At 38.0% G+C, this 15,510-nt stretch overlaps 1 protein-coding gene across 2 annotated transcripts in view; it reads left to right on the top strand.

Annotated features, from left to right (window-relative positions):
• arhgef10la (Rho guanine nucleotide exchange factor 10 like a) overlaps positions 1-15,510 on the top strand; it is a 236,506-nt gene that overhangs the window by 59,201 nt on the left and 161,795 nt on the right. For both annotated transcript variants that reach the window (XM_087273828.1, XM_087273829.1), the window contains one exon: positions 5,760-5,930. In XM_087273828.1, coding sequence (XP_087129954.1) covers positions 5,760-5,930 — 171 coding nt within the window. The remainder of the gene's footprint in view (positions 1-5,759; positions 5,931-15,510) is intronic.

Raw genomic sequence — 15,510 nt, 5'->3', positions numbered from 1 at the left:
TTGCTCTCTTAATTTCTATTATGGACAAGGAACAAGTGAACCACTAAACTATGGCACTTCATTTCATACTTCAGTAGGCATTGATTACTCATGAATTTAGATTTTTTTTAGATGTTCTGACTATAAAGTAGCCTAAGTTTAATAGCAGATTATACTCAATAACATCTGATGATGGCAGACTAAGAGCTATCTTTTCTTAGCTGCTTAAATGAACTAAGAACAGATATTTTCGATATAATGGCTACCCTATTCTTTCCCATATAATGCAGTGGCTGCTAATTTTTTTCCTTTTTTTAAACCTAATTTTATACTCAATTTTTCTTGTGACTAGGACGCAAGTCTGTGCAAGAAATTTAAAGGTTCAGGACACCCTGGAGAACTTTTTTTTTTATATTAACAGATGTGTGTGTGTTGAGCATCAGTTAAGACAATGTTAGCACCTGTCAGCTTTAATTGTGGGGAAAACTGGGTAATTTTGAGCTTTTGTCAGCTAATTTCAGCTTCCAGTTTTAAAATGATTTTTGGGGCGGGATCAAAATCGGCGACATATCGCAGTACTACAAGTGCAATGATGACATGTTGGTTTCTCATTATTATTCATAGCGGAGTTTTCTTATCCTATGAGAAGAGCCGGCTGCTTAATTATTCATGAGACCTGCCAGACCTGCCAGTGTCAAGCCCGAGCTGAGAGACACGGAAACCACGGCACAGTATTTAGCCGTTCATGAAGGCTCATATGCGTTTGTTTCCATGATCCACGTGGTTTGTTGCATGTTTTCCCCCGCGATCTTGTCAGGGCCGATCATACAGCAGAGCTGTGTGTGTGCTGCTAGCATTTTTGTCGGGAGAGCAGCACAAGAATTAGAGAAAGGCGGACGCTGTCTTTTATCAGGAGTTCGTTCACATTCAGACACATCGCCATGCTGCTGTGTTTGCCTAAATCCTCCAGATTACCAGCAGGGTTAATGGTTAAAATAGACGGGTCAGGAGACCTGCTGCACTGAGTCTGCTGGATCCGGGGATTGAGGGAGAATCCTCATTTATAGTGTTTACATGAACACACATCTTTATAATGATATAAATTGTGGTTATGTGTATATGAAATTACAAATAACAAATGTAGCAGGGCATTAAATCACTGTTCATTTCTTTGCATTTTAACTTTGTGAACTATAAACTCATGCGTCTCCTCTTTGTGTCTCATTCTGTGAGCTAACTGACAACAACAGTTATTTGCTCCCCTTCTCCCCTGCTGGCCACGCCCACTCCTGCCCGATGCTCGCGGAGCTCCACGCCCATTAATCATGCATCTTTTGAAAAAATTCTGAAGTAGACTTTAACCGAAAGTGGGGGGTGTCATGGGCCTTTAAATAAAAAAAATAAAATAAAAAAACATGCAAACAGAATGCAATAACACAGACTGAAAAGAAAACCATGAAGATATACAGTTGAATGAAAAATATTTAGTAGAAACAGTTTTTACGGTATTTTTACAAATAGTTACAAAGAAACAGCAAGTAATGTATTGAATTAGGCTTACAATTATAAAATGAATAATCAAGAAACTACTATTTCAGTATTTTCAAACATGTTGAGTAATGTTTTTATTCTTCCAATTTGTTTATTTGCAATATAATCCTAATTTTATAGAATATAATCTTACAGAATAAGACAATAGGTTCTTTTACTAAAAAACCTGAAAATAGGCTAGTAAATAGCAACAATTTTTACCACAAAAAATATCAAAAATACAATTATTAATATACTATCAGAATATTAATTTTATTGTCTGACATGTAGATCTAAATTGTGTAAAGATGAAATAGCGTCTTCAGTTTTATCATTTATCACACCACCGTTTTATAAACAACACTGTATTGTTATGCATGCAATAGTAGCCATTTGTACTACTAGTTTATTTGCAGCCTGTTTGACTGAGTTGTAAATGACATTACTATGTTGATATGCGAGTTAAGGCTAAAAAATGTCAGGAAACATTAACCAAATGTTTGTGTAATTTGGAATGCTGTATTGCATGTACTGTCTCTGGTACCCTCGTCCTTCTGCACTGTCTCTCATTGAGAGTTTGTGAAAGATGGTTGTTTCAGAGGTAATGATTCCCAGAGGGCTGGTAACATGCTACTCTCCTGAACGTGAGCTGCTACTGTAATTCTGACCCTCTTTTCTTGCTGTTGAGTGAAAGTGAAGGGACCTGCGGGTTTAAATGAATGCTAATAGTGCTGTATTACATTACAATGGCTAATACATTGTCTGAGTGATAGAGGTGCATTTATTACTACCATTAGCTTGCTCATTTTTTTTCTTTCTAATGTTAAAGGCCTGAATACACAATGTGTTTTAAGGAAAATGTAAAGGGAAATGCACTGCTTTTTTTGGATAACCGTTTTCTTTGTTTAGAGAAGGGGTGTTCTCTGTGTTTGTTTTATGTTACTGCAACTACTGAATCTGCTAAATTAATGAAAGCAACTTACCTGACATCTGTATTACCAATTTTAGGTGCTGATTTTTGACAGCCAACACAAGTTTCTCCTCCATCTTTGTAGTCTCCTCACATTTCAGACAAATGTACATTTTGAACTGTAAATGGAAGGCCCACTTTTCCATTCATTTGATTGGACAATAATAATAAAAAAAGCTTAAAAAAGATGTTCAAACATGAGAGTTAAAAATTACAGCAACGTACACTTATTTATTCAAATTTACTTTACATTTTTAATGATTTTTTATGGTTTTAAAGATTATGAGTTGAAATAGGTTAATGGAAACCCAAATGTATGTAACGTGTTACATTAATATAACATCAGTTAAACTATGAAACTGGCACAGAGGTATGCATAATTAAAATCAACAGGACTGTTGTTTATTTCTGAGTGCATTATGCTGCATGTAGGACAAAACTACTGTATGTGTGTTTTTTTCAGTGACAGCTTCAGTGCAATATATCAGTTTTGCATATATAACTGAATTCTGTGCTTCATGTACTTATCAGCACCTGAATTTCCTGCTTCATTTATTTATTGATAAATAATAAACTAAACCTCCATGCACTAGAAAATTACTGAAAAAATGTGTGATTACAGACAGCAAAAAAGTCAACAATGAGAGTGGATTCCTGTTCTGAGTTTACTCTGGTAGACCTTTTTGGGGTCAACTCTCCATTTCTAGCTCAGCTGGACACAAAGAATGCAAGGTGCATAAGGTGGTTTAAATGCTGTGGACCCAGGTCACATAAATCGAACACAAAATGTTCACTGTCAATTGAAACACAAGTTTAGCTTCCATCATTGCAATCTCCTCACATTTCAAACAACTGTACATTCTTTTCTGTTAACGAAAGGCCTGCCATTTGGACAATGGGGAAAAAGGAATGACACCAATCACTTTTCTGCTTAATTTTTTACAATACAGTTGCTGATAAAACATACAAAATTTGACCACTCCATGTAGCTTATTATTTATAAACTGCTACTCTCTGATGATTTGCTTTTTATCCTCACTTGCAAGTCGCTTTGGATAAAAGCTAAAAGACTACATGTAATTGTAATAAAGTAAAAAAAGACAAAAGTGTCAACAGTGAGAGTTAATGTATACTCTGATAGACCTTTTTGGGGTCAACTCTGCATTGCTAGCTCAGATGGCCACAAAAAAATTAAAGGTGCATGAGGTGACTAAAATGCAAGGCACCCAGGTCACATAAACAGCACACAAAATGTTTACTGTCAAAAAAAACCACAAGTGTCTTTTCCATCATTGCAGCCTCCTGACATTTTTAGCAACTGAACATTTTAAACTGTAAATGGAAGGCCTGCCATTTCATTAATTCGATTGGACAATAGGGGAAAGGAATGACATCAATCACTTTTTGTTTGCTCAGTTTTTTTTACAATACAGTCACTGATTTAAAAAAAAATTGACTACTCCATGTAGTAACTTATAATTTATAAACAGCTGCTCTCTGATGATTTGCTGTTTTATTCTCACTTGCAAGTTGCTTTGGATAAAAGCTTCTGGTAAAAGTCTACATGTAAATGTAATAAAGTAAAAAGTGACAAAAGAGTCAACAATGAGAGTTAATTCCTGTGCTGAATCTACTCTTATAGACCTTTTTCAACTCTGATTGCTAGCTCAGATGGCCACAAAACATGCAAGGTGCATAAGATGACTAAAATGCAAGGCACCCAGGTCACATAAACAGCACACAAAATCTTTACTGTGAATAGAAAACACAAGTTTCTCTTCCATCATTGCAGTCTCCTGCCATTTTAAGCTATGAATTTTTAACTGTAAATGAAAGGCCTGCATTTTCATTAATTTTTTGGACAATGGGGAACAAAGGAATAACACCAAGCACTTTTCTGCTCAGAGTTTTTTTTTTTTTTTTTTACAATACAGTCTCTGATGATGAAAATAATACAAAATGTGACCACTCCATGTAGTATTCTAATTTATAACTTATCATTTATAAACTGCTACTCTGATGATTTGCTTTTTTATCCTCACTTGCAAGTCACTTTGGATAAAAGCATCTGTAAAAGACAACAGTACGTGTAAATGTAATGAATAAAAATAGACAAAAGATTAATCAATGAGAGTTAATTCCTGTGCTGAGTCTACTCTGATAGACCTTTTTGGAATCAACTCTGCATTACTATATCAGATGGCCACAAAGAATGCAAGCTGCATAAGGTGGCTAAAATGCCTGCTATTTTATTAATTTGATTGGGAAAAAAGAAATGACCAATCACTTTTTAGAGTTTTTTTTTCAATATAGCCGCTGATTTAATAAGAAATAAAAAAAATAAATAAAAATTGACCACTTCATGTAGTAACTTATCCAACCCGGGCTCATTGTGGAAACGTAGCCCCGCCTTCTGCGGACGACGATTTACGTCCCGGGAGGTACGTATTCGAGCGGTTTTTGTTTTCGCGGATCCGCGAGAGGCCGCTGTGCACGCTTTTTCGCATCTCTGGCGCCTCTTGGGAGCGCGTGCCGTTCGCGCCCGTGCCATTCTCGCACAAAAAGCCGCCGTATCAGCTGACTCGGCCGCCCTCTTCTTAATCCTCCTCCTCCTCCTTCCCTAAACCCGAGCGACGGTTCGCAAAAGCCGTCCAAAAAAACAAAACAAAAAAAAAGCAAAAGCCCTCGTCCTCGATTTCGACCGTGTTTTCGGATCCCGCCGCGTTCTCGTCCTTATTTTTTGGATTCCGTTTTTTGTCTTACCTGATTTCCGGAACCGCTGTTCCCCGGACTCGAGCCCGGTCATCGTCCCAGCGGCCGGCTCCTCCTCCTCCTCCGGGGCCTCCGCTCAGCTGACGCAACACTGTGAGCTAAGCGGACAAACTGGTTGCATCGGGAAAGCCCTGCACTCGGAGGCGAGCCGTCGACCGGCGAGCGCGAAGAGGAGGTGCGGGGCGGCGCCACACCACCCCGCAGCGTTCCCTCGAAATAAACTAAACGTGGCCTTACGTACCTCCGGCCACGTAAATCGCGGTCTCCAGAAATGTCCGCGGGGCTACGTTTCCAGAATGAGCTTGGGTTGAACTTATTATTTACAAACTGCTACTCTGATGATTTGAATTGCTGTTTTATCCCCACTTGCAAGTTGCTTTGGATAAAAAGTGTCTGCTAAATGACTACATGTAAATGTAAAGAAAACAATTGGCCTTTGATTGCAAAACCGAAACAAAAAAGCATTCGGTGTGATCAGGGCCTGACTTACTATGTTCTCTGCCTTTAGGACATGCTGAAGAACACTCCCACTGGCCATGTGGACAGACTGCCCTTGCAACTGGCTCTGACTGAATTGGAGACCCTCGCTGAGAAACTCAATGAGCAGAAAAGGGTGGCTGATCAGATCACTGAGACACAGCAGCTGGCCCGCTGTGTCAGTGACCGTTCTCTCAGCAAGGTGAGGAAAACACACACATGCGCCCTTTTTTCTTCCTCAGCTGTGATGGCAGAATGATGCTGCTGCCGCCTTGATGTAATCAGAGGAGTGTAAATCCTAATCACAAAACCATTTCATGGTTTCTTTCTGACTTCCTATTTTCTTAGACCCTTTTGCAATTACTTTACACCAGCTGGTCCCAAGGTCATTGTGTTCACACTGCTCTCATTGTAGCGAACCACAGATGTGGTTCATCACATTAACTGTTACGCCTGTTTCACACCGCAAGCGTCAGCGGCGCGTGAGCAGAGCGTGAGCAGCGCGTATGTCGAGCAGTAGCAGCACGCAGGCGTTTGCCTTTCACACCAGCTGCGTCTGCAGCGCGCAGCTCTTCGGCAGCTGCTGCTGAGATCAACCTGTCTCTGTCTATTCTATCTAGTTACCCATGTCTCTCTATATACAAATACACTTTTTAAACTTTTCATCTGTACCAAGTCCCCTCCTATGCTGTTTCATTAACCTGCAAATGTTTATTTTACAAATTTTATAGATCAAATAGTACTGTATGCTTCTAAAGCTAACTTATATGAGAAGTGTCTACAGTCAGAAGACAATCGCCTGTGATATCATGTCATTTGTTTTTTGATTATCAGGTTGCTGTAGACCTAGTTATAATCATATTTATACAATATAGTTATAATGATATTTATACATGATCAAACTAGTGTTAATTTCTCCGCTTCAGTGATGTCCAGCGGCAGAATAACAGCTCGTTAATTCATGCTCGTGCAGATGATGAGACGGACAAAAGTAATTAATGCATGCCATTCTTTTACTTATTTTCGTGTTGTCAGATTCACAGTGCAAACAGCTCCCGGTAGGAATAATTCGAGTGAACATAAAACAAAGCCGATTAAAACTTTCTTGCTCTGCTCAGCTGCACAGAACACAGCGAGCTCACATAATCCAGCATGCGTGTCACAATACACTTCGCTATGGACTACAAATCCCGTAAATATTCCATTTCCCCTCTCCTACAACACTAGTGTGCAACTTAAGCAAAACTGATAGTAAAATAGTTTTACATTTGGTTTTGTAGTTCGGGCCTAAATAAATGTTTGTTGCCGTTTTTAATCGTTTTAAGTTCATTTGAATGACTATATATAAACCATTTGACATTATTAACGCATTTATTGGGTAAAATTGTTAGTTTTTACTGTCATTCAATGTGTTTTTGTCATTCTCAATGCACTGTCACTTTAATTGAGCGTGAGCAGCGCGTCAAAAATAGACCCAGCGCCGAAACTATCGCTGCACTGCTGCTTCGGCGACGCTCACGCCTCGCTCTGACGCGCTGCTGCTGCGTGCGGTATGAAAGCTCTAATCTGTTAACATGGACGCCGAAAACACACGCGCTGCTCACGCTCTGCTCACGCGCCGCTGACGCTTGCGGTGTGAAACAGGCGTTACACTTGCGTTTGACAAGCAGAAAATGTCACAGTGCTTTAGTCTTAATTATGAAATGGCTGTCTATTATTCCATTTTATCTTTTGAAAAAAAATGCAATCACAAGAATGAGGAAATTAGCCACTTTAAATAATGAGAATATTCCATCTTACAAGATTTCCTGCTAAGAATCAGGATTATTAAAGTAACCAAAAACATTTTTTTTACCCAAAAGAAATGCATATCTATATATATATATATATATATATATATATATATATATATATATATATATATATATATATATATATATATTATTATTATTATTATTATTATTATTATTAATGGGCATTTATTTTACCCCTTTTACAATATAAAAGACGAGTCTTTGGTGTCTCCAGAATGTGTCTGTAAAGTTTCAGCTCAAAAACCCATCCAATTGTTTAAAATTGCCTCCAAAATCTGCCTATTTTGGTGTTTGAATACATTGTAGCAGTTTTTGTAGCCTGTGGCTTTTAATCCAAATGAGCTGCTTCTCGCCGCCCACTGCTCCTACATGCGTGTCTGTTATTCAACATGCGTTATGTCAGGTAAACGGCAGTCAGTGACAGAGAGAGACTTAGGTGAAGCTGAAATATAGCTCATTAGTCAAAACTACCAAGTTTAGAGTCCAAGTCTTTCTGAAATGAGTCTCACACAAATGCCATTTGCAGCACACACACACACACACACACACACACACAAACAAACACTTCTGCGTCACATTGTGGTGGGCCTCAAAATCACTGAGATTTGGGTCGTATTTCAACGTCAGGGTTTTTTTAAAAAGAGACCTGTTTGTCTTATTTATCATTCCAATATGACAGTGGACACACTGTACCTACACAGTTCTGTCCAAACAGCTTACAAAAGTAGATTTTCATCATAAGTGCCTTTTATTAGTGATTGGTTATCTAAAGATTTATTTCAAAAAGAAGAAATGAAACCCACCCCAAACTGTAAACTTGCTGTTGAGACAAATTGATTGATACAGAGATTTTTTTTGATTGTAGTAGCACAATGTAAGTTTTCTACAGTTTTGTGGCAGGTTCACCCGCTGCCAATTAACTGAAGCTCAGCAGTAATTCTCAGCCTCCGGTGAAATTCTTGGAAATGTTGGGTTACTGTTATGAATTGTGACTGAAAGAGAAAAGTAGAGGGAAAGGTGTTCGGGTGTTACAGCACCTTGAGATAAGCTTGCCTATTTATTATTCATTATAAATATCTCGTTACTTAGCGTTCCATCAAATTCCCTCTTTAGTCCAGCCCTGACAGCCTGCAGGCCTTCTCGCTTCATTTTGTTTCTTGTTTCAGACAAACCCGAACATGATTTTGTTTTGGATTGTTCTGTCCATCAGATTGTCACAACCTGACATGATTAATAATGTAGAAAAAACAGACATTCATTTGAAAATAAGTTGTGCCTTGGCAGTTTCGGAAACATCAAATTGACAGTTGATCATTGGGCAGTGTCGGGTCATCGGTGTGAGTTTTGCAGGCTAGTTCACTGTGTTCCTCACTTTGCTTCTTTTTGGGCTCACATTGCAAGGGGTTTGTCAGATTCAAAATGTAGAATTGGCCTTAGCCATCAGTAACAGAGAGTGATCTTAATAGCTGTTTATCGATGAACCTGATTTCCCTTAAGGGAATGACAATACAAATACTGCCACCTGTGGGAAAAATACCTCCTCTCATGCAGGCACAGAAATTATATTCTCAGTCGACTGTCATCCTTTTGGTGTGTTCACATGCAGCTTTTTGGTCTAGACAACAGTCTACAGTTTTCATCGCTGCTAGTTCTTTGACATCAGGTTAGCATGTCCCAGGCTTTAGGGTTTACTCACACTAGACGATCTGACCGGAACATAATTGACCACAGTAATGTACCCTGGTCTATTTAAAGAGGTGGCCTCATCTCTAACCATGCACACTATGGTCAACATGGGGAAAGTAATGTTGACATTGTTATTATTACTTGGATATGGTGACCAGGGATCCAGTTTCAAACCAAAAGGTTTAAAGTTTCAAACCTCTCTTACCTTATTGATAGTACAGAAAGTTTTGTTTGAAAACAAAGCTGTGTTAATATACATTTCAAAGTATGGCATGAGAAATGAGTGATGGAAACACACAGGATTTAAAAAAAAAAAAACTTTGAATTTTAATGCTCACTTAATTTAGTTTTGGACTTGTGAAAAAGGCTTAATGTTAGTAATGGCAGATGGAAATTACTTTGTTGAATAAACTTGAAAAAAATACTTTAGTGCATGCTACACCCACATGACTAATCAGCTGTTTCGGTTATGCTTGGCTTGTTTACTGTTGGTTACTACCAATACTACAATCACATGCTCTAATGACTTAGTAAGTAATTACTTTTTTTTTTAGAAACTGTGAAAAGTTTTACATTAAGAGGCAAATCTGGCTAATGTCAATTTCCTGTATAATACATTTACATTTACATTTACATCTACATTTAGTCATTTAGCAGATGCTTTTATCCAAAGCGACTTACAAATGAGGACAAGGAAGCAATTTACAAAACTATCAGAGCAACAATGAATAAGTGCTGTAGGCAAGTTTCAGGTGTGTAAAGTCTATGAAGGAAAGCATTAGTAATTTTTTTTTTGTGTGTGATTAGTTGAGGAGTCAGAGAGGTAGTTGCATATTAGTAGGGAAAGTGGAGACTAAATAGTTGAGTTTTTAGTCGCTTTTTGAAGACAGCGAGTGACTCTGCCATTCTGATGCAGTTAGGGAGTTCATTCCACCAACTGGGCAGATTGAGCGCGAGCGTTCTGGAAAGCGTTTTCTTCCCTCTTTGTGATGGAACCACGAGGCGATGTTCATTCACAGAACGCAAGGTTCTGGAGGGCCTATAGATCTGCAGAAGTGAGAGCAGATAAGAAGGGGCGGAGCCAGAAATCGCTTTGTAAGCAAACATCAGTGCTTTTAAATTTGATGCGAGCAGCAATTGGCAGCCAGTGCAAATGAATGAGTAGCGGGCAAATGAATGAATACCTTTTTTCTTTAACTTTTTTTGCAAAACAATTTGCTTTATAAACGATGGCTGTACTGTATTCAGTTTCTCCATTGTTTTTTATTCTTTCTTAGACTTTTTTTGTCAGATAAAACATGAACTGGCATCTGTCTGCACCATTCTTGATGTCAGCTGTTTAGTTTAACAAAATAGTCCAATCATGAAAGAAGATGTGTAGGTGAAGACAGCAAGCGAAGAACAGCACTGGTATAAAGCTGTTATGATATAAATATAATAATAAACTGTTATAATACAAATATAATATAAAATATAAAGTGCATGTCAGAGCTGTAGCCCTTATGTAGATACAAAGCATAGTGACAGACAAAAATGTAGCAGATCTCTCTTACTACAGTAAGAACTTTCCCAGCTCTTATCTGATATATTTGTTGTGGAGTTAATTCAAGCCTTTCTTTAATGATGAGTTACACACAATGTCGTAATATAGTTCACTCAAAGACACACAGACACGTTTAGCTTTGCACTGTTTTTGCACGGTAATTGTGACACGAAACACATTAATATATACTGCTGCATGGGCATCCGTTATGTTATGTACAAAATAAACCTGATTTAAGTCCACCAACCGAAATTGAAGCATCTTCTTTTATAATTATAATGACTCTATATGGCTGTGGTGATGAATGACGTAGCATTTTTACTTTCTTTATCACAAACATGAACTGTTTTATAAATGTTTTAAACTTGTAAAAAGCATTCTTGAGATGCAGATGATCACAGAAAGCTAAGATCTTTTAATTCCAGTTGCTTTGCGCACTTGTGGATATGATTATACATGCTACTAGAGACCTCTGTCAATCAATTCAGTGGGCAGGGAAACTGCACTTCTTTGGCACGTTGCGGTGTACCTCAAAAAGGAAGGGGAAATTGGATCCTATTTTTAACATCAGGAAATAAAAAAAGAGACTTATTGTGTTTCTATCACTCCAATACGACCGTGGACACACTATACCTACACACAGCTCTGTTCAAACAGCTTTCAAAAGTTGATTTTCATTATTGGCGGCCTTTAAAACATGAGCTGTCTTAAATTATAAGCTTAACTGTACTGTTTTGCATATGCAGAGTTCTAATGTCAACTCGCCCTTTTTAATGATGAATATAGACTATGATACTGTACATGCCATATAGAAAGTTAAACTTACTTATGCAGGCTCAGACCATGCCTTTTTTATTTGTATCTTTCTCTTTTTTTAGTCCAATCACAAGACAACAATATAAACTGTTCACATATGCATTAGTTCTTTGTTGTTGGTTTGGTGTCAGGGTCTTTAAAACCAATCTCCCTGGAGTCACGGATCACAAAGACAATTGCACGCTGTAATCTAAAACTAAATGCAATTTGTTAACTCGTTCTAAAGGTCACCATTATTACATATATGCAGTTACTGTACATTCACAGGGCCACTGTAGGTCTTCATCATCTGACAAACAGCCTTTAAACAACCTGCCAAGTACCTGAGCATTTCTGCTGACCCTGAAAATAACTAACTCATCTCCCGTTATCCCTGGCCTGCATTTTTCTTTACGAAATCATCAGCGAGCAATGATGGTCCATTAATGCACTATGTTGGTGCCTGGATACATGGCAGGGGTGTTTCTCTTCCATTACCATGCTCATATCACAGGCCAGCTGCTCCAAATCCAACAAATGCATTTCTGAATAAGAGAATTAGAGAGTAAATGAGACACTTAATTGGAAAATCTAAGTTGTTTTCAGTATCTCTTGTTTTGGTTCGCCTGCTTACACTTTCTCTCTTTATCTGTCTGGAATCTCTGTGTTTCGCCCTCCTCTGCTGCAGTCATTTGTCTCTCTTTCTCTTCAGTCTTTCTTTAGGTTGCATCTTTAATGTTTTGTCCTTTTTCTGATGTAGCAATTATTCTCAGCATTATAAGTTTGTTTATTATAAGGCATTATAGGTACATATGGTACCTTATTATTACAGTTCCTGACTAAAATCTTGTCGTCAATCCCACTTGTAAGAGCATCAAATAATACCTTAACTTCTAGTTTATCACTGAAAAGAAGCAGAAGATTGATTTTTCGATTAATCATCTGTTGAGCTGCATTCCAATCATGACAAATATTGCAGAAGACCTATTGAAACCTTCGTGGACCCAAGATTCTTACAGAAATCAGTCAAGTTTGCTAAAAGAAAAATCATGGTTTGAGATTACATTCATTGAGGGGTGTGTGAGAGATCTGCAGTGTGGATGGCAACTTAAACAGCCTGAGGTAAGACATTTGTGCTGCCGATTACATTACAAACCACAGGAGAGGGCAAATTCTTCAGCAGGATAGCGCTCCTTCTCTTACTTCAGCCTCCACATCAAAGTTCCTGAAAGCAAAGAAGGTCTAGGTGCTCCAAGACTGGCCAGCCCAGTCACCAGACATGAACATTATTGAGCATGTCTGGGGTAAGATGAAGGAGGAGGCATTGAAGATGAATTCAAAGAATCTGGATGATCTCTGGGAGTCCTGCAAGAACGTTTTCTTTGCCATTCCAGATGACTTTATTAGTTAGTTATTTGAGTCATTGCAGAGATGTATGGATGCAGTCTTTTAAGCTCATGGGAGTCATACACAATATTGTCATACACAAGAAGGTAGCTGGTTTGAACCTCTGCAGGGTCAGTTGAAATTTCTGTGTTGAGTTTGCATGTTCTCCTTGTGTGGGTTTCCCCCGGGTGCTCCGGTTTCCCCTGCACTCTAAAGACGTGCTATAGGTGAACTGGGTAAGCTAAATTGTCTGTAGTGTGAATGAGTGTGTATGAGTGTTTCCCAGTGATGGGTTGCAGCTGGAAGGGCATGTGCTGCTGGTCTAAACAGAAAAGAATATGAATGGATGAGTAGTTACATTAATAGGTAACCTATTCCATGTTGAAAAAAAAAAAAAAAAATATATATATATATATATATATATATATATATATATATATATATATATATATATATATATATATATATATATATTGTAATTAAAGACATTTTTAAATACAGCACATACAAACCGGCAAATAAAGTATTTAAATAATAGTTAGAATGTGTTATGATTTGGTTTCCACATTTCAAAGCTAAAATGTGTTTATGCATATTAAATATAAGTTCATTCATTGGCTTGTCACCTGTGCATCATTCATAAAGATGCACTGACAAGTTTTATCCACAAGCTTATAATTTTATCAGTAGCCATTTGTGACACACATGCATGTCTCTTATTCCCACACCAACCGTTTAATTATACATGTTTCTCATACTGTATAATTTATAATATAGTATAAATGGAAACCAAGCCTTTGACAGAACCGCACTCTTTCAATCAATGCACAAAGAAGAGCGTTTAAGATGAAGAGACTCTCTTGCAATAACTCCAATAACTAATATGCTCACTTTCAGAATCAGACACCGCTGCTAATTATCTAACACATTTGTTATTACAGAATAGCAGATGGAATTACCATACAGCTTGTTCTGTTGGTCTTGTTTTCTTTCTCACCTCAGCCGAAGCGGAGTGTTTTCAATGCACATTATTCTGAATCCAATGCTTCAAATGAAAAAAAAATCACCTTCAGTTGTTTGTTTATTTTTATGCATTTCCTAAAGTCGAGAGTAACAAGAAAGTAGAAGGCAAGTTTTGAAGTTGTCTTGTGTTCTTGAATGGCTTTTACTGTACAGGTATGTGTCGTGAGTGCATCACCCACTGCAGAGGCTCAATCCTTACCATAATTTTTTTTTTCAAGCATCCCGGCTGTGCGTTCCAGTCTGTTCCATTACCCCATATACACGCAATGAAATATTCATCGTCAGTCTCAGGCTATGTGAGTTAGTAGGGCAGCAGATAGTATGGTGTACAAGCATCTCTCTGTCACTCCTCAGCAAGCATGTCACATACATCTCTTTCTCTCACTCACGCTCGCAGACATCCATCCTAACTTACAAACCATTTCAGTCACACTCCCAAGTCCCTGAAAATGATATCTGTCCTTCCCTGGAAAATTCTGTGTTCAGCCTTCATGGGGCGCTCTTACTATAAAAACACTGAAGCCCGAAGCCTGTTTTCTGACTGACTGAAGGTCTAATTTTTCAATGCATTTCAACAAAGGCCAAGCAGTGTTGCCAATTCCCTCTGGATCCGGCGACTCATTTTGTGTGATGCGGGCTACAGAAGCAGATGCATTATTTATACAACTACACTCCTGACTGATCAAACACCAGCAAGCAATATTTATTTGAGCCGCTGGACATTGGGTTTCACTGCTGATGTAATGAGGATGAACTCTGGGACTGTCTCCTAACACAATGCACATTATGATCTTGTTTTTGTCCCCTGCCTTGTTTTGCATTCATGGATGAATATAGAATGGCTATACAGTAAACAAATGAAGTGTGTAGTATTGCATGTTGGGCTGATGTAGTTTTAAAAAAGGTATACCTTATTTGCAGTTTTGACAGATTTGCACTTTATAGAGGAATAATTGTAATGGAAATACTTTTTTCAAGAGTTCACACTCAGCTGATGATTGAGTATAAAGCGTGTTGGGATGCTGTCCTGGGAGCGAGCCCTGAGCTCAGAAGATCCAAGGCGGAATGAACCACCAACTACTGTATATCAGCTGTATATCAGCATATGGTTATCCATTGAATGCCCAGCAAATTCTGGTCTTGGAAATAAACTCCCTGGGAGTTAAAATCAACTCAATCTGAGTGTACATTTGTGACCATCAAATTTACTCCCCCGCAGAGGTAAAATCACTCTGCTTTTGGAGTTGAATTATAAAACTTTTTTTTTTTTGGTTAAATTTTAACTCTTTCTGGAGTTAAAGTTGTAATCCTACAGAGAGTACTTTTACATTTGGGTATAACATGAACTCCTTACCAATGTTAAAATGTTAACACTTCTTAGAGTTAAAATGTACTTCAAACTAATTTTTTTGTGTGTGTGTGTGTGTGTGTGTGTGTGAAAATGACTGAACTGCAGTACTCCACTTACTGCTTTTATTTATGCAAATCCACACATTAGATTTAGAAATTCCATCAATGGACACACTTTCAATTTA

This window comes from Danio rerio, chromosome 11 (assembly GCF_052040795.2).
Source record: "Danio rerio strain M-AB ecotype USA chromosome 11, GRCz13ab, whole genome shotgun sequence".
Classification (NCBI taxonomy): Eukaryota; Metazoa; Chordata; class Actinopteri; order Cypriniformes; family Danionidae; genus Danio; species Danio rerio.
This window is presented reverse-complemented; position numbering and strand designations above follow the sequence as displayed.